This window comes from Opisthocomus hoazin, chromosome 10 (assembly GCF_030867145.1).
Source record: "Opisthocomus hoazin isolate bOpiHoa1 chromosome 10, bOpiHoa1.hap1, whole genome shotgun sequence".
NCBI classification, from domain to species: Eukaryota; Metazoa; Chordata; class Aves; order Opisthocomiformes; family Opisthocomidae; genus Opisthocomus; species Opisthocomus hoazin.
The window spans coordinates 32,530,878-32,550,888 of NC_134423.1; the positions used below are offsets into that span (position 1 = coordinate 32,530,878).

Below are 20,011 nucleotides of genomic sequence, written 5' to 3' on the forward strand. Positions count from 1 at the left end.
GAAAGGTCTAAATAAGCTTATGAGTTCAAAAACATTTATTCAGTGTATTTGTACTTGACAAATGTACAAGTCACAGAAGGTTTAGCAAATAAAACAAAGATTTAATAAACAATGATTACATCTTCGGGGCTTGCTGCTATACAGTATTTACATTCTCCTCGTTACAACACTGCATACGAGGGCTGGAGGAACTGCCTGGCTTTGGGTTTGGGTGGTGCCATGATCCCCAGCCTTCCCGCAGCTCCTTGCGCGGCGCTGGCGCCGTACGACGCCGGGCTGTGGCCCGACGGGGCTGGAGCCTTGGAGCCGGCCGGCCTCCTGGTCCTTCGGTACCTGCTGTAACCACTGCAAAACCCAGGGAGAAGGCACGCGTCAAGCGCCTGCGTTACCTGCCGCGCTCCCCACGCCCACCGTTACGCTTCCTAGAAGACTATGCTTTTGTTTTTAAAAAGGTTGTTGGTTTTGGGGGCGTTTTGGCTTGGGTTTTTTTGGTTGGTTGTGTTTTTTTTTTTTAAATACAGGTGGCTGCAAAAGCACCTTTGAAATGTAAATCCCGCGTAGCTGTTGCTCTGGCATTTGCCTAAGGGCAAGAAGCAGGGGCAGGGAATGCTGAACCGACCTGACTCCTATTAATCCAATTAGAGCATCAACATTAAGTGGCACTGCAGGGTCAACAGCATTTAATGACTAATATTTTCCTAGATGAGAAGGTAAAAAGGGTGGGAGTAAAACCTACCGAGCTGGGAACCGCTGTTTGCTACAGCAAGGAAAGAACCGAATGAGGACAGACAGGGCGGAGGAGCAGACGTCCTCGGAAGGCCCAGCGGTGGCGAGCAGCGAGTTCAGCAAGGCAGACGGCGCTGTCTCGCTGACGATGGATGCACGGTGAGGTGGCAGTAGTTAATACAGCAGTAAAACCTAACAGTCTTTAAAACTGAGGCATGGCTCTTCAGGTGGGGATTTTACAGAATGTTTTGGAGAGCACGTTTGTACTGCTTAGAGCTCCTCTTCCGCAGGGCCTGGCCTCCCCCGGCGGAGAGAACGCGATGTCTGCGACGCTTACGGGCCGAATAAAGCCCCACTCAGATCACTGCAGAAACGCAAGGCGCAGGTTGGCCACGTAACTGCTCTTTCGTACCTCGTGTCCTCCACCTCAGGTACCAACCGAGGGGCGTTTCTGGGTGCGGGATTAGGCAACCTGACCACAGCACAGCACAGGGAACTCCCGCTCGCTTCCTTTTGCGCAAGGCAAGCTATGGGCACAGAACCCTTTGAAAGGTGGGACTACAAATCCCAAATGAGAACTTACTGCTCAAGTTTTCTAATGCCCCCCCCCGTTTTTAGGGAGGGTTTGGGGAGGGCAGAATTGCTCCAACCCTTTCTCCTTTTCCATTCGCTCCCTTTCAGCACCGATTAATCATCCTGCTTTGAAGCATGGACCTTCAGCACTAACTGCTGCTGCTTGAGTTACCAGACTAATAATGGCATGAGCTGCTAAAATAAGGGCACCGACTCCAAGGATGAGGCGCAGCCTGGCTGCTCCATCACCCTGTGATAGTTTGCTGGTGGATCTGCCCTGGGAGCTCAGGACCAGCCAGACTCCTGGGTCCAAATGCTGCGGTCTCGATGCAGGCATTGCCTTGTATGGCACAATTGGAGAAAAGTTCTGAATTAACAAGGGACGGGGAACTGAAGTTCAAACGTTCCATCAAATCTTCGAAGTTTCAAGCCATCTTTCTGTTCCCAAGCACAGAATCCAGAAAGCCTGCTAATAATGGTTATGGCAGCACGCTGAAATTTAGCATCACGACTTAAGCTGTGGCAGTCAAGAGTGAGGAACAAAGGCCAACTGTTAAACATCCTTCCTCACCAGGAGCTTCTTAAACAGCAAATGGTGGGAAACCAAAGTACAGCCGTTGTTGCCAGGTACCTGGACAGTTTTAATGCCATTCTTAAAGCCCATACTTGCTCAGGAAAATGCAGTGGGATAACACTGCACCTCTGGGATCATTCTGGACTAAGAAAGGTAACAAATGACCACAAGCAACGTACCTTTTGGGATGAAACTGCTGGCTGCCACCATTACTTGTCTTTTTCCTCTTTGATTCTCTGAAGTTTGGCAGCCTCTTCCTTTTCCGTCTTTGATTTGCATTATTGCAAAAATAGCTCGAGGTAGTAACTGCATCTTCTGCTTCTTCATCACTCTCAGGCGTGCCGGCGCTCCCCGCGGCCGGGTCCACACCTTGGCAGGCAGCATCTTCTACAGACAGACAGCGAGTTAAAACTAACGAAATCAAGACACTGCCTGGGCCAGTCAGAGCCGTCCGCCAGAGCAGACCGACTGTGCCAAAACTTCTGTCCGTGCTGGTCAAAGCCTCCCGCGCACTGCCTTCACCCTGGCGATGCTCCAGGCTCAGCTAAAGGTGCTGCACACCTTCTGGTGTAAACCAGAACTGCCCTCTGCCCCTGCCTTAGCTCGTGACATAAAGGAATACTGGCCAGCCCTATATGCTCTAGTTTGGCTTCTTGCCTGAACTATTTCGGTAACACCGGGCTCTCTGCCTTTACACTCTTCTCCCCGTGTCAGCTGGAAAGAAATGTGGAATATACCATAAATACTGCAGTCAAACACAGCACTTGTTTCTGAAAACAACATCAGGAGACACTGAAAGGCTCAGTCAGCTGAAGGCTCCTTCTCAATCAGTCACAATCAAGAGGGACGTGATTCTTTGTACAGGCAGGAGTGTAAAATACGTAAAAATCAGGTTTGTAGACACCTACTTATTCACACCGCAGCGTATGAAAGCACAGCCTCCTTAAATGTCACCATGAATCACTTTAAGATTGCAGGCCCCGATGTCTAATCTGATAGCCACGCTGTCTTAAACGGTCTCCGTACAACACGGGCTACATGCCCCGCTCACGTGAAGTGACCGGACTTAACCAGTCTCAGGGCTCAGTTCTCCACTGAGCTGCACTTCGTGTGCAAGGCCGGAGCCGTGCAAAGGCATTGTGAAACACTGCCCTTCTGACCTGACGGGTTTTTTGTTTGGGTTGGGGTTTTTTTGTTTCGTTTTGTTTTTTACACCTAGCTTTGAAAGTGCTTCATGTTTGAGCAAGAGCTAGTCAGTGAAGACCTGAACTTGCTGACCTTAATTACTATGAAAAATAAAGGTAGTAGCTATTGATTATCGGCCAGGCTACAACATTACACCATACATAGCAGATGCAGGTGTAAAAATACGCAGGAGGTGCAAGACCTTTAATGTTAAGGTCAGAATTCCCATTGTAACTATGCGTATTACACACATGCCAACAACTAACGGGTTAGGAGCAGAGCAGTCTGCTTAGTTCTCATTTTCCTTTTTTAGCTTTTCAGAGATCTGCTGAATTTGACTAGTGAGAAGACAGCAAAACCCTTTGTATGCTCTGAAAACGCGCAATCGCTCCCTTTTTGTAATTAATGGACTGCAACAATTAGTTATTTGTATTTAAAACCAGGTAAATTTTGAGTGAAACTTCCAAAAGGGGAGGAGAGGTGGGTACTGAACAGGAAAGTACACATTTAGGTACAAAGTATACTCAACCTGGCATGGTCCATTCGGAGTACTTATCCATCACTTTGATTATTTCTGCACCATACTTTTCCAGCTTGTCTTCTGTGACACCATCGATCTGCAGTAAAACCTCCACATCGGATGACAAGGTTTCTGTAACACAACAAAGCGCCAGTTAGACATGGCAAACTGACTTCTTTTAAAGAGAGGTCATGGTAGAGAGAGAGCATTCTGGAGGAAATGAACTCCTTTTCGTGCCACCCTAGGCGTTAAGGCCTTCGGGAAGCAAGCCTTTATTCTAGCAGATCTGCTTCTAGTTGGTAGCACAAAGACGAGCCCAAACGTTTTCTCCGAAAATGCTGCAGCCTGCTGTAGGTGACCCTGCTTGGGCAGGGGGTTGGACTAGATGACCCACAGAGGTCCCTTCCAACCCCTACTATTCTGTGATTCTGTGATTCTGTCTGTTTTGCAGTCGGGTTACTTGGGTGGCTCCTGTAGCTGCCCGGCAGGACTGCTGCAGCACAGACTGCGGCTCCAAGGATCTGCGCTGCGCCAGCTCCTTCCCCACGACTCCCTCAGGCTCCTCTGCTTAAACCCGTTCTCACCAAGTGTTAGAACCCGTAGCTTTTCTGCCAGAACAGGCGACAATTGCAGTCGACTGCCGCCAGGGATTCCCAGTGACGAAAACCAGGCATTACCTGCTATTTTCTTGAGAGTTGAAGTACTGAAAATATTGAAGTAATGCACATCAAAGACTTTCCCAAGCGTCTTGCACGTGTCTGTAAGTTCCCCAAGGCACTTTTTAACCATCTCTTCTCGCTGTGACATTTTTGCCACGGAGGCCCTTTGCTTTCTGATGGCACTGGCACTTTCTGTTTCATGGAACTCCACCTGTCCAAACAAGCCAATCAATAACTTCTGTCAGGGGAGCTGCTGCAGAGCCATCGTTAGAAGATTGACTGGTAACACAGGAAAGCAGTGAGGGAAACTGAAAGTATTCTTTGATGGATCAAAAAAAGCTGTTTACCCAGTAGATGCTTTTTAAATTCTTTTTTTACAGGCTACTCAACCGCCCCCAAGTTTCTTCTGCAAAGAACTAGCAGAGCATACACAACACAGGAAAAATCCTGAGAACCCAATTTACAGCTAGCTTTAAACAGAGGTCACTAGGACTAATGCTGAGGGCTCTTCTCCAAACACAGCACTACTGCAGAGGAGACATTGCCTCAAGCAATTCTGGAACTGGTTCCATGACCTTCTTGAAGTGCATTTTTCATCAGAGATCACCACTGACTGGAAAAAAAGAGCAGAAAACGCAGGAGAAGGTAGAGCTGTTCTTTCTTCCCTTCTTCGCTAGCTTTTTCGGTGTTGGTCATAACTTTCCTTTCTTGTCAAGCTGGAATCAGGTGGATGGGAGAAGAGCAAGATTTAATCCCCTCCAGCCCTCTCAAACTCACCTTTTGCCTCACAACATTATTATCAGAATAATGGACTAGCAATCACGCTTGTTGGATTCTGTTCCCTGCATCTGCTGAAGACTAGTTCCCATACTTCAGCTGCTGGGAAACTATGTTTAAACTATCCTAGGGTATATGCTACATAAAAACTGTAGCACGTCCCCTATAACAATACCTTAGAGAGAGAAACAATGAATTGTTACACACCTGTAGTGATCCATCCAGCACAGCCTGAGCTTTCTCTCCGAGAATTACATACGCTACCGCTTGGTCATTAGCTGTGATATACAAGTCTTCATCCAGGATCTTGTCCAGGACCAGTTTTCTAAAGAGTCTTTCAACATTGTGCCTTGAGTAGGCAGCTCCCTTCCCAAATATTCCAGACTGAATCTTCGCACTCTTCGTACCTGTGCGACAGAAATCACAGGATTAGCCTGCGACTGGAAAGCCTGCGTACGTAGGTATTTACAGACCCAAGATTCCCAAGGGTATTCCATAGTCAACGCACACAAAAAACTGCATTTAAGCACCAGAAACAACAAGCACCACCAGAAAATTAATATCATCACTATAGCAACCTGAAATGGATTAAAGCTTTAGTCTCATTTATTTTGGATCATCTACCACCAAGAGATTCCTGCGAAGAATAATTTTGTAAAATATATCTTCTTTTGAACCTCTGCTGGTATTGCGCAGAGCTCCTGATACTCAGTCAGGAATTTCTGCACCAGGTCTATTTAGGTGTCGTTTCTGGAAGAACAGGACTTACCTAAGAAAATGTCTACCATCATATTCAATGTGTATCTTCCAGAACCTGAATTTCTCTTTCCATTTAATCGTCCCATTTGTCCACAGTGCTCTTGTACAAATCTTATAATGCTCTTCACTTCATCCGTCACATTTCTTGATTTGTAATCCTGTTAAAACAGGCTGGATTAGGAAACAGCGTTACGTGGTTCTGTCCTACTGCAAGTTGTTCCTGAGCTTTTTCCAGTCATGAATTCATTTTCTTCCAAACTCGGAATGAGCAACTTCCTAGATAGTACCCCTACAGTGACACAATGTAGTCACACAAATTCTGGATTTGATAACGCTCTGAAAAATGCAGTAACACGTACCAACTGATGGTATATAATCTCTGGGTGTTAGTTCTAGAGTGAGCTGCAAGATTGCTGCGTGAATACTGGTAGTCAAGGTAAACAGCGTGGAAAGCGTTCCCGTCAGTACTCTGCTGGCACACACCAGAACTTACACTTCCAGTACCCATTAAAATGAGAAGACTGGACTGAACAGGCATCATTCTGGTCACAGCTATGTAAGGTAAGGCTTCAAACACAGGACTGAGAAGCAATACCACCAGGTATAAAACTGAGCCCGTTTAGAGACCGCTAAGCCTTCCCTGTCTGCTTCAACAGCTATCTTCTCTTCTACTCCTGTTCGTGCCACTGACAAGTTTGCTTCAAACCCTGACTCACAAACCCTGACCTCTGGGCCACCTCAAGCAGTGTACACCTCCCAGTGTGGCACTTGTGCTACGCTGGCAGCACAAAGCTGCCTGGAAAACATCAGAACAGGCAGCGGAAGAGATTTCCCCGTAGCCATGCCAGTGGACCTTATACTAGCTCCTGCCTCCTACGAGCACTGCAGCCAAAAAATCAACACTAAGGAACATCCTTACACCTCACTACTCCTCCTCGTACAGAAACAGGAGTATCAAAGGTCCATGGATAGCATGTGTAATTGCTACTCTAGATTAAAACCTGGAAGTAATTCAAAGCATTTAGCACGACAAAAATACAAGACACCTTACTCATTTTCTCCATTTGCCTTCCCAAATGTCATGCAACCATTTTTTAATGCAGCTAAATGCAGATCAGTTTAACAACGCTATAAGTAAGAGCCATGCTTTTTACCTTCTTTCTACTGCAGTTATCGCAAATTACTTCTGGGTGATCTTTACAGAAGTTGGGATTAAAATTAGTTTCCCCGAAGTAGGCCAAAAGCTGAATTCGCCGGCAATCGACTACGTTCTCACAGTAGTGAACCATACTGTACAGGTTGTTAAAGTGGGTCTGTCTGGTGTGACTGTTTCCGTCTTTCTCCACTGAAACGCAATAAATTCAATTCTATTTGTCAGATCTGCACCTCTGCATTTTTAGATATCGTCAGATAGACAGAACGCAATATTCTTTTTTCCTTAAAAAAAGATGAGTAGGTCAGTACAGAACTAACCCAGGACAGATTTTTACCTCTAGATTTCAAAGAGTGAAGAAAGGAAAGACAACTAGAATGACAAGAATCAACAGATGGATACGTATAAAGCAAAACGGTTTTGACTAAACTGAAGTACAAGTGACAAAAATCTTTCATTACAGAAAACCACTCAGGTGAAGATGCGTGGTTCTCCCATCTTTGCAACACCATACCACATGTGGCACTCCCAGATGAGAAAATGGCACAGTCTAAATCAAACAGCTTCTTTAATATAGCCTCCATGAGGTTACAGACACGAGAACTCACTTAGTATGAGCCTTCTGAGCCTGGTGACATCACTGTAGCTGTAGAAGAGCAGACAGTGAGACATTTCACCGTCTCGTCCAGCTCTGCCAGATTCTTGATAGTAACCTTCTACAGATTTAGGAAGGGACGCGTGGATAACATAGCGTACGTCAGGTTTATCAATTCCCATTCCAAAGGCAATTGTTGCACATATAACCTAGGAAGGAAATAAGAATTTGTTACGCAGAGTTATGAAAGTTATTCATGCAGCACTCTGCACTGAAAACAGACAGGCGATCAGGACCACAAAACCGTGCAGAACCTGGAATTTCAATTGTAACACTGCAGAACCTGGAATTTCAATTGTAACACTGCAAGACCAGTACAAAGTAGCAAAACCACCTCTCCTTTCAGAAGAGCTATTCCAGACAAAGGCAAACTCCACATTTGCATCTCAATATACAGTTCAGCGGTGTGCCTAGAGCTGCTTCCGAAGCCTTGTACTGCTCAATTCCTTCCTCCTGGAGCATCATACCTTGGTGCAGCGCTGCAGTCTTTGATTTGTAAAGCTCCCACTGAAAAGATGGCTAACGTGTTTTGGCAGATCTGTTCGGATCGGTGATTTAACACTGCATCCGATTTGGCAATCAAAAGTTACACAACTTTGCTTTCATTTACGAGGCCAAGAGGGATGAAAGCACTCTAGATTCTATTCACTTTTTCCCCCAGATGCTTTTCTGTTACCTGGCATCCTTCTTGATTAACCCACTTCTTTTGTACGAGATCTCTGTTGGAGTCAGTGAGGCCAGCGTGATAGGCAAGTGCGGCAAGACCCTCCTTCTGCAGAATGGCTGCTGTTGTGTCACATTCATGACGCGAAAGGCAATAAATTATTCCAGAGTCATCTGCAAATATATAAAAAAAGATTTGTGCTACAATACAACTTTATTCCCTTTCACTTGCTTAACAGTCACGCCTGTCAAGCAAATAGATTTATTCCAAGTGGGAGAGGCTGGGAAGTGTAATGCAATAGTAAATGCTTAATAATAAAAGAAAGTAATTTTACTAGTATCGGATGTTTTTGTTAGTTTCTCTTCACCCAGTTTGCTGGTATTTTTTAGCAAGGTGCAATCAAGAAAAGTTTTCCTGCTCATTACTGTGTAGTCTTAGGATTTAAAATACATTAATAAAGAACTACATATATCAAGACCTAGAGCAGTTCAGTCAACGACATACTAGGTTACAGCACTAGAGAGGCTACGAAGGGAGCTTGGCGTCGTCAACTTCCAGCAGCAGGAGCTGCAGGACCCCAACAGTGAGCCTAGAAAGGCAGGAATCCCTAAAGGTATCTTCACGGGGAACCACAGATAAGCAGACCAACAGAATCAAACTATTACAACAGCTGGGATATGAGATAACCTTCACAGTCTGACGACACAATTCAAAGGCCTGGCAACCTCCAGCAAGATTACTGAAGAGCATTACCAAAATTAATTTTTCTAGCTTAACTTGGACTCTTAACTTCAGGATGCCCACAGATCTGATTCCCATTACTAATAATATCATTCTGCCTCCAACTTGTTTTTCTTGTAAATATATTAGCCACTTACAGAAGGGCACAAGGTTAGGGTTTTTACAGCATTGAAAAAGCTTTTCCTGCCTTAAAAAGTAGTTCACAACAACGCATACAAGCACACTATGCTGCTCACTACTCACGTGGATGATATTTTTTAATCCATTCCAAGCAATCCATTGCCACCTTCTTTGGCTTCTTGGGCAACACGTCATATTTCAAGTTATGCCTGTTGAAGCTCATTGTAAACCTAAAACAAGACAGTTCATGGGTGCTCATCAGCTTTATGGGTGCAGCAATCCTTTCAACAAGCTTGGGGCTGACTGGAAGGTCCCAAATTCAGCTAGCTACTACTTGCTCTGCATTATCTGCAAAGGAATTTCTGTTCCACTGTGCCCATGGAGATTCACACTGCCCATACTTTGGGTCTAAAGTTCCTGCATTTTTCCCGTGGTTGTGAAAAAACAGAGCTACATGGCACTATGTAGAAGGAAGAGATGCCCATAAACCAGACACGCACACGGGGATTTGCCTCGCCTCCATTTGCCTTTTGAACACTAGCGTCCACATTTGGCTGATCAAATTTGCAAAATAGCATCACCTCCCTCCTTCTGCCCTAAAATACAGTTCTAAAATAAGAAATCCAACAAAACAGAATGCTCTATTTTTCCATCGTGCACAATGCAAACACTACAATACAATCCACGTTCAATGTAACATCATTATCTATGTTACTGCCAATGCCAATGAAAAACCACTTCCAGCTTTCACAGTTTTCCAGCATTCTCATGAAAAGCACCCTAAAATACAACCTACACATTTTATTAGTGACATAGAAAATTTCGTGTTATTTTCTACAAAACAGCTTCCTTAATCATGCAAGGAAAAATCTGCATTTTTTTCTTCTGACTTTTAATATTTTGCATTTAACTCACATCAAATTCCATGCCTACACTCTCATTTAACCAGATACAACTGACCGGTATTTCAGATGGACCTGTAACACTTTTCTTACTTTACGAAGTTTTCCACTCAAAATTTCTCCTGACACAAACAGATCGTTTCAGGAAACTGCTGAGCAACTTACACTTGTGGCTTTAGCATCTCAAGCTGATTCTGGATATCCTTCTGCACTCTGGGGTTCGCAGTGGCAGTAAGAGCCATCATAGGGACTGAGCGGAACTTCTTGCGGAGCATATTCAGTCGTTTGTAGTCTTGTCGAAAATCGTGACCCCACTAGTTCAACAAACAAACTTTAAGTGTAGCTGAGTAAGATGCTCCTACTAAGTCTTCTGCCATTTTGAAACACAACTCGAGGTCTTTACCTGGCTGACGCAGTGCGCCTCATCAATGACAAAACGCGCTAGGAGTTTCCTGTCGTAGAGGTTTTCCAGGGCGGACATCAGTCGGTTGCTTGCACAGACCTAGGTACACATCCACCAGCGGCATCAGAAAGCAAACCAGCAGAGCCAAGCGTCACCCTACCTGACTAAGAACACAGAAACAGCTGTTCTGTACAGCAAAGTTAATCTTGGCTGCACCGGTGAAGCCTGAAGGCATGAAGAAGATGGCAATCAGCTTCATTATAATTTGTAAGAAAGCAGCTGGTGTGGGATTACCGAAAGCTTCTGGCATCATCCACCCAGAGGTCCCACAATCTGAGTAAATTTAAGTGACTTCTGTCACAAAAGACAGGGAAAGACGGTGCTGAAGAAAGAAACATAATCAGCACACCAAATAGTCCCCTCTTACAAAGCTCTTGAGGAATAATATCATTTTTAAAGGCAGCAGATAATTAAGTACAAGGAAATCTTTCGACAGTCACCTATTACCTTGGCAGTTACATTTTTTTTCCCTGTATTATCCTATTCGTAGTGGTCTAGATTTCAATAGCTACTTGACAGCAATTAGCCACTAATAATGTAGTAAGGTATACTGAAATGGACGGGCACAAGGTGTTTGTTTTAAGCATTTAAATTGTACAGACACACTAAATTCTCATTCTTAGTTAATTACTGATTGAAATTAGTTACATCTGTACAGAGTCGTACTGAATTATCTAAAAAAAATACATAACAGTTTTCATTCCCCCAGAAGCCTACTCTAAATTCAGTGTTTCCCCTTTAATTCTTCATAGTAATCCACCTTGTTGCCTCCATGATTTTACAATTCAAATTAAATACAAACCTTCTCAGGAGTAACATACAGAAGCTTTATTACTGGATCTTTTTTTGACATTTGCATATATATTTTTGAAGCATCGGCATCTGTTCTATCGCCAGTCAGATATGTTGCAGCAATCTATATTAAAAAAGTACATTAAGTTTGAATATGTGCAAACCAGGAGCATCTCCAAATATAGTCCTACATCTAATTATAAGCCAGATAACAAAAGTATACGCATTTACCGTCCTCAGTGAATATAACATTTTCAATGTTTCTCTGTATAATTATAGATAACATTTGAACCCCTGCCGTACTGCAGACATCACAGAGTTTTTCTAATGATAAAACCAAAAGACTATAAGCCAAATTCTACTCTTCTGCTCCCAATTCTACCAGCAGACCAACAGCTGACTTGGGGGATTTGTTTGCTTTCTTTGAACTCTCTTTCCCGTAAAGAAAATAGATGTGATGTTTGTTTATTGCTCAACACGCTGAAAATTTGAGATTGAATTCAGAGATCTCAAGATAAGAAACCATTTTCAAGCAGCACAAAAGCATGGCACCCCCCTCAATAACAGTGCCCACGCTGCACAGAACAGCATTGCATCAGAAGAGATTGAATACAACCTGGAGCAGCAATTTAATATTAAACTTCAAAGTATAACTTCCTGTTCACACTGAACAGTAACAAAGGAATTAGATCCTAAGGACAAAAACAGTGTAAGAATAGGTCATGGCAACACAGCCAATTCTGCCTGCTTGTCTCCTCTTCCTCTCGCAAGAGGCAGCTGCAGCTCTGCAGAGGAAATTCCTCCTGCGGCCACAAACGCCCAGGAGACGCAGCGCCAGTGTAACTGGCTTCTACAGCCACGGCACCCCACCGCGCCGGAAAGAGCACAGCGCGGGGCCCAAGCGTCGCGTGCTGGAACAGCCACTAAAGGGCAGACAACCGTGCGAGGGCCCTGCCTAGCGAGGCTATCAAAACCCTCACCCGATGAGAGATGGATTTGTCTGAGCTTCGAAACCCGGCATCGCAGCCCCTTCGGTCTCGTACCCCAACACTTCTCCGTATTTTTGCCCTAAAGCGTGTTACCCACCTTTGTTTCCCCGATCTCTCAATCTCAGAAATACACTAAGGACGGAAAAGGCACTGCACGAAGGCAAAAGCAGTTCACAAGCAGTCAGCCTTAGGAACACACACCTGCTGCACTTGCATTTCTTTTCTCTAAGTATTACTTTTCTAGAAATGCTCGGCGTCTCCAGAACTCTCCCAGCTTGGGAATTGTTAGCGCTTATTTCTGCTACAGAGCCAGGCTGCTCCTCTTTCGCTGTCTACAGCTCTCAGAATCTAAGAATCAGGCATCTGCACGTCAAAACTTAAGCTACAATAACAAAGACACGTGAGCATCAATAAATGTAGCCGTTAGGCTGCCAAGATATTCTAGGTCATCTCATTTAGTTCTTCCTAGACAACTTTGTGTGCCTTTTACAGTTTCCATCTAATAAATTTTTTGCAGTTTGTATTTGAGAGACGTAAGATTTGCTGTGAAATTTCAGATTTCTAATTCACTGATCTGCAGTTTAACTAAATACAGCTGTTTGAACTTACATCTAAAGTCTTCAGTTTCTGAACCTGATCTATTATCAGCGACCTCAGTGGAGAGATAACAATAGTGACTCCAGCAGAGACGCACGCTGGTAACTGGTAGCACAAGCTTTTACCACCACCTGTGAGGATAAAACAGAGCACAACCAATGTTAGATACCGAGAGGAAAGGGAGACAGCGTGGAGAAGGAGAGGAAGAGGGGAGACCTATTTCTTACTTCCCATTTTACAGCACTTCCACACAATAAACTTTTACCAACAACCGCCTCTCACGGGATACCTGCAGGACATGGTAACTCTGCAGGTATCCCCTGAGAGGCAGTTGTTGGTAAAAGTTTATACAAAACTCCAGAAATCCTGCAGCCACAGACTTCAAGCAGCACAACTTATCGTCACCTCCACAAAGGCACAGAGAAGGAGGAAAGTTTGTCAATGGCCTTGCAAAAGGAGCTCCAGCTCTTTATTCCTCAAGCGTGTGCCAGACCGCCAAAGCCTGCGGCTGCGCGCCCTCGGGAGATACGTACCAGTGGGCATCAAGATGAAACAGTCTTCACCCAGCAGAGCAGCATTGATGGCCTCCAGCTGATTTGTCCGAAAACAGTGCAAACCAAACTTTCTGTGAAATATATTCATCATTTTTTCAGAATGGGAAAATTTCATACCCTTGAAACGCTCTAGTGCAGGGTTATTAACCAGCGGATCTAGGAAACAAAGAAATGTACTTACAGTAAGTTACAACATGAAGTTGCGCTGTCCCTCTTGCAACATAAAACTGCTTCAGTAGAACAGATGGCTTAGCCACCACTTCGACCCTTCAAATCTTTTAAAAATCAAATCATGGCTTACAAAAAAAAAATTACATTGATCTAGAATTTAGGAACAGCTAAATTGTGAATTTTGATTCTATGTAAATCTCTGGAAACAAGCTTCTTGCCCAGGATTGTATAAAACGCCTAGTCCTACACTGACAGCCTTCATCTCCGTCACAGCAGCTGGGAACAGGCTCCCTGCTCCTGGGGACCTACAGCAGGTGCCAGCCCAATCAGCAACAGAAGCTGGCGAAACGGCTGAACGTTTCACCCCTTACCAGCCTGTTCCTGCAGCCACCACAGACAATACTGACCCACCCCTCTGCCCCAGAGGGATCAGGTTTGCTTCAGCAAGTGCTCATTTTTGAACATTTTGCATAAACAGCTAAAACTGTAGCACAGCTTTGCATTAGCAACTGCAGAGTCATTATTTAAAACACAGAAACATTCTAGTTTCCAATTTTAGCAGCTTCGTCTTCCCAGCAGCCTGCAACCTGCATGACAAATAAATATTCAAGAAGTTTGGCATCACTTGGAGGTAAAAAGTGCCAGAAGGGGACTTTGCAAAGAGAAACCAAAAGAAATGTCCACAGAAACAAAAGGCATTGATGTAACCTACCGTAAATGACTTGGCCTTAGGTTTAAAAATAAGTAATTGAAAATTTTAAATGGGAAAGACAGTAATCCTAATGAGCATAATTCACCTGAATGGTTCTTTGTTGCCATCAAGAAGCTTGATTTCGGCACGGCAGGACTGGATACAACAGCAGACCCTTTGGCTCTGGACATTATCTTTGACCACAGCGATCTGGCAGGCGGCCCTTCCCCGACGGGCTGACACAACGGCGCAGACGGCGTCTCCGGTGCCGAAACATTCACCGAATCCTCCCAGGCCTCATCAAAATCATCAATATCAAAGTGATCAAGGTCAAAGTCTGTATCTGTTACACCTAAACTGTCTTCTGCAGGAACGCTGGTAACAGCTTTGCTCTGGCCTTTCACAGCTGTGCTCGTCAGAGGCCTCTCCTGCAGATGACGGCTTCCAGTGCTTCTCACCCCGGGCTCCTCACCCCAGCTGCTGTCGAAGGACACCTCGGAACGGAAGCTGAGCGAAGCTCCCTCTTTGCTGTTTATCTTGGAAGAAGACAGCGCTGTAATTTCTGGGCTGATGACCTCCTTGAAACTTTGCTTTGAAGCATAAGAGGTATCCAAGGTCTGATTTTTTTTGGTAGAAAAATCGCTTGAATTAACAGTCCCAGAAAGCCTAGATGGCAGGTTTGTGGATTTTGGGGAGTTTCTGTCAGAACTGAAGCTCCAGTTCGGGCCAGAACACAGAGCAGTACCAGGAGATGCCAGAGGGCCCCGCTCCACACCTGCCTTCCAGCTCCTGGGAAAAGTGTTGTTTATGCTACTTTTGTTCAAAGTGACAGAATTAGCTAGCAATTTTCTCCTGGGAGAGGTGGCAAGGGAAGGAAGAAGGAAAAAAAAAAAATTTAGTCACAAGCAATGATTTATCAAGTTCTACAACATACATTAAACAGTTTTGTCTCTCTCCTATTAAAAATCTCAACATATGGTGGTTACATTGTATTCTGTGTCACTATATTTTAAAAATATTTCAAACAAATCTAGGGAAGAGAGACTAATACCAGAACTCAGTTGAAGAAAGTAACTACAAAATTACTACACTTCTCTGCAGACATAAAATAAAAGCATTCCTAATAGCAAGGAACTGATCCAGGCAAGGTAGAGCACAAAAAAAAAAAAAAAAAAAAAAATCCTTAGAGGCATAAACCTGAGGTTAAAAAAGTAAAAATATGCTTGAACCAAATTGTGGTTTTATGTACTTTCTAAAGACTATGTCTGGCTACAGAAATAAGAGGAAATAGAATAAATTAGTTTTACCGAGAACGTTCAGAAAAAGCACACCGTCCCAGCCCAGTAAAACAAACCAAAATGCCAGATCTCAATACTTTGTCCAGATACTGCGTCACTAGGTTATGCAGAAGTTAAAGCAGCAGACTGCAGTGGCAGTGATCAGAATGGAAGATGACAAGTACGTGGACATCAGGAGAAGTGACGATCAGTGCAGTCAGTGACAGCGAGTCTCATCGAGGGAATATTAAATTAATGCCTCCGGTTACAAGCAGTCTGGATGACACCTAGCAGGTTCGATCACATCACCCTGCTGCTTTGGAGGCAGCTGGGGCCAGTCGCCTTCCAGAGAAAGGCCACAGGACTGCCTGTGCCTCGGGCTGAACGCTGGGACTGGTAACGCTTCCAGCAGCTGGGGGTATTTTTTTCCACGCACCGGGTCAGTGATTTTAAGCTTTGTAAAAAACCCTTCCGCGCCCTCTTTTCAGGGGGACAGAGACACCTGCAGGCACCACACCGCTTGGCACGGGGCACGGAGCGGCGACGGCGCCCGCTGAAGCGTACCTGCGGTCTCTGTGCTGGAGGAGCTGCTTGGCACAGGACAGGGACTGCAGCTCCTGAAGCGGAATGGCATCCACCAGCTGGCAGATATCATCCATGACGCCGTAGAGCTGCTGCTCCAAATGCAAGCCTTTCTCTGTTAGACGGAGAGATTTTAGCAGGCAGTAATACTAATTTTTATTGCAATATGTAACAAGATGATATCACTCTCCCAAAAGACAGTAAATTACAATAAAGAAGTCTAAATAATTTACTTTCAATATATATTTAACTGTTTCTGTGTGCACAAACTCATCTAGTCTACGTATTTTTGCCCTTGCCTTTTAATTATCCATCTATATATATATATTTTCCAACTTGTCACAGTTCTTTCGAACTTCTTTCAAAAAACACTCGAGTTTACATGTTTTGCTTATCCCAAATACCCCTCCCCAAACACACTAAAACACATTTCATCAAAATACTACACTGCAGTTCGAGTCTTGGGAGTCCTGCAGAAAGCCTCCCACGTGTGAACGTCAGCACTCGTCACCTCACGACCTTCCCTTTCAAATCTAGGTCCAGATTTTGCCCACTTCCCAATCCAGATTTTGCCGATGCACCGCACGGGACCTCAGACCGCTGCTGCCGGGGGTGTGATCCCTCCGGCTAAATCCTGCCCTCTGCTACACTTGCCTAACCCCGATTTACTGGGCAGTGGAAGGGTGCCTCCTGCAACAAGCTGATGGTCCACATGGACCAGACGTTGGCTACAGGTACACTAAAGCATGACGAGCTTGATTAAATTGATTTCCAGAACAGCATTATTAAAACATAAATATAAAAATGCTCCTCTGGGCATTTATAAACGCAAAATTTTAAATGGCACTGTAGAACAGTACCACAAGCTACATTTTTACACATCTTGAGAGGAAAGTCTGAACCTGCAGCCTTAAAGCCAGGCTGTGGCTCACCTATACTTAGTAACTTTTGACTCTGCAAGTGAAACTCAGAAACATTCTAGCTCAGTAGTTCCCGAAGCCAGGCCCTGCGGGAATCAAACGGGAGGGCTGACGCAGCTCCAGCTTACAGGGATGTGCCTCCGGGCTGTGGCTGACTTCAGGAACCATTTGGTCGATCTGTGCTTTTAAGTTGTGAAAAAGAAGTCTGTGCCGTATCCCAGCCTGGTACCGACAACCCCAGGATCTGGATCAGACAACACCCCTGAGCCTACACAACGCGTACGCGACACCTGAAAACCCCGTAGGAGCCCCAGTCCCACGGTCACTGCCAGTGAATGCTCTCAGGTTACGTGGGATACACGGGAGAACAAGACCATCCCCAAAATCTAAGGCGTAACATTCCCAAATGATTCGTGTACCTGCATCCTCCGCAGGGTCACTCTCAGCAACAGGCTGCGTTGTGGCGACCTTCCCAGGCCCGGACTCAGCGCTAGCTGCCGTGGATCTTCCATCAGTGGGAGATTCTTTGAAAATATTACTAATATTAAAAGAAAAATTCATTAAAGTACTGATATTGGTAAATCAAGGCATTTCCATCAGAGAAGTTTATCTTTCAGAATAACAGCATTTACGATGTGAGTAAAAGATGAACAAACTTCTGAAAACGCAGTTAAAATCCAGGTAGCTGAGCAGTTGGTCACTCCTCCCATGTGCCAACACGTAGAGACTTGCTTCAGTCATTTCTTTTTTTTCCTCTCACTACGAAAGGAGAAATACCTCTGTTTTTTTCTGAAGCAAAAGCCACCTTAAACGTTGGCCATAAAGCAAAAAGTATTTCATAAGATACTACCAGTGGCTGTCAACTGCCACCCTGCCGCACAACGGACCGACACAGCCAACTCAATCCGCAAGCTTTTCACAAGCACTAGCTCCCTGTCTTTCCTGGTGCTTTTTAAATTCGTCCCAAAGACAGACAGTCTTACCAATGAACGGTCTTTTACCTGATGCTTTTTACAGCAGGTGAGAAGGAAGGCAGGTCTTCTTCAGGGGAGGGTGGAACGATGTCCAAGTAATCATCCTCCTCAAGCTCAGTGCCCACAAAGGGCTCGAGGGCGGCCTCACCCACTTCAGGGGGGCTGCTCTTCTCAGGGCTGCTTGGCTTCTGGCTCTCACCGCCTTTATCACTGGCAGCTGAAAGAGAAGGGTATTAACATCAACCATAAACTCGTTCTGGTATAAACAAAAACGCAAAAGGACAGAGGGGAAAAATTAACAGCCAGTTTCTGACTTTTAAAGGACAAAGAAAACAAAAAAAAAAGCTATTACTGCTCCCTTTTGCTCCCTCCTTAAAAACAGACAAAACACCCACAAACCCTCTTTTAAGTGGAAAAGTTCTTTGGCGTGCCTATAGTTACCTTCCCCTGTCAGCAGAGAAACACTTAAGAGGTATATTTTGCTACAAGAGATTTAATAGAAAACTATTGTTATGTTAAATAATAGCTCTAAAAGAGCGTAGACTCATGAACTAGCATGGTCCCTGTACTGGAACTGGAAGGTAAATTTACACGTATAGTGCCTTCTGAGACGGAGCCTAGTAAGAAAGGCCAATATCATCAATATATTGAAATTCATTTCTCAGAAAGAGCTAAAAAAGGTAACAAAGCCTTCTTAAGAAGAAAAATACAGTTCACAAATCCTTTCGCCACTTAGTGTAACTGCAGCATCACAGAACACTGTTCAACACCATCCAGACGCATAAACGTATTAATTTCACAAATAAAGATTAAAAGTTTCCAAACGTGACAGGTCAGGTGTGGAACACAGAGCCACTGAGGACGGACTCTGGCTGATGGCCATGAACTCTGCGGTCACAATCGAGGGTCGGAGGTTTTGGTGGGGTTTTCTTTGTTTGTTTAGTTTCAAATTGAAAGAGATCTTTTTTTCCTGGTTTAATATTTCTCATCGTTACGTTAAGGCGTAAGATTATTTCACGTCTCTCTCGTATGAATTTTCCAAGCGCTTTTCTCGCTGTAACGTCCCTCCGGACGGCTGCCCTTCGCTGCCGCGCCGCCGCACGGGAAGCAGCCCTGCAGCCCCGGCACGGCCCCGCCACCGGCTGCCGCTTCTCCGCGACCCGCAGCCCTGCGCCGTGGTCACCGGGACGAAACCCCCGGCCCCGCGACCGCGGCTCGGCGGCGGGCACCCGGCTCCCCCGGCCTCCGGGCAGAGAAACCGGGCGGCCTCCGGGCGGGGAGCGAGGGGAACCGGGCGGCCTCCGGGCGCAGACCCGAGCGGATTCTCCTCCACTCCGAAGTACCCCGTTACCTGGCTGCGCCTCCTCCCCGTCCTCAATTAAAATCACCTCAGCAGCGCAGCCCTGGGCGAGGCCTGCGGCCCTGACCCCGCCGCAGCCAGCGGGATGCCCCCGGTCGGCGCGGGGCGGGGGCCCGGGGCCGGCGGGGCGCTCGGCCCGGCGCGGGGGCGGCCGGCGGGGGGCTCGGGCCGGCGGGGAGGGCCCCGGCGCCCGGCAGTACCGCTCGGCGCCCGACAGGTCGAAGTCGTCCATGTCGTCCCAGCCGTCGGCCGCGGCCCCGGGGCCGGCAGCACCCCCCCCCTCCCGGGAAGGCATCCTGGGCGCCCGCTTTCCTCTCCGCGGAGGCCGGGGGGGACGCGGCGAGCGCGGCCAGGGAGGTGTTCACGTCCTTGTCCCGCAGCGCGGCGGCGGGGCCCCGCGCCTCCCGGGCCGGGCCGACCTTCCTGAAGACGAAGCCCCTGCAAAGAGACGAGCCCCTCGTCAGCGCCCGCAGCCGGCCGCGGCCCGCCCGCCGGGCCCCGCGCTACTCACGCCGGCCGGGGCCGCGGCGGGGGCGGCTGGCCCAGCCCGCCGCGGGCCGAGTGGAGCCGCAGCTGCTCCCGCAGGTTGTTCTGCGGCACGGCCGCCATGACGGGGCCGGGGGAGGCCGCCCC

The 20,011-nt window shown here is 46.2% G+C and overlaps 2 protein-coding genes across 2 annotated transcripts; both read right to left on the bottom strand.

Moving 5' to 3' along the window:
• Positions 1 to 32: 32 nt before the first annotated feature.
• BLM (BLM RecQ like helicase) lies at positions 33 to 19,490 on the bottom strand. Its single transcript, XM_075431237.1, has 20 exons — positions 19,370 to 19,490; positions 18,046 to 18,235; positions 17,464 to 17,582; positions 16,107 to 16,239; positions 14,372 to 15,117; positions 13,383 to 13,559; positions 12,862 to 12,980; positions 11,274 to 11,387; positions 10,412 to 10,510; positions 10,174 to 10,322; positions 9,230 to 9,336; positions 8,258 to 8,418; positions 7,535 to 7,730; positions 6,928 to 7,118; positions 5,784 to 5,931; positions 5,222 to 5,421; positions 4,256 to 4,448; positions 3,588 to 3,710; positions 2,053 to 2,260; positions 33 to 345 (listed from the first exon to the last, which is right to left on the bottom strand). Exons 4-20 carry the CDS (start codon positions 16,199 to 16,201, stop codon positions 162 to 164), a joined length of 3,210 nt encoding a protein of 1,069 aa, XP_075287352.1. The 5' UTR covers positions 16,202 to 16,239; positions 17,464 to 17,582; positions 18,046 to 18,235; positions 19,370 to 19,490; the 3' UTR covers positions 33 to 161.
• LOC142362537 (uncharacterized) lies at positions 17,108 to 19,987 on the bottom strand. The gene is made up of 7 exons (XM_075431309.1): positions 19,890 to 19,987; positions 19,446 to 19,816; positions 19,037 to 19,261; positions 18,460 to 18,465; positions 18,046 to 18,235; positions 17,173 to 17,288; positions 17,108 to 17,130 (listed from the first exon to the last, which is right to left on the bottom strand). The coding sequence occupies exons 1-7, from the start codon at positions 19,985 to 19,987 to the stop codon at positions 17,108 to 17,110; spliced, it is 1,029 nt and encodes a 342-aa protein (XP_075287424.1).
• Between the last annotated feature and the right edge of the window lie 24 nt (positions 19,988 to 20,011).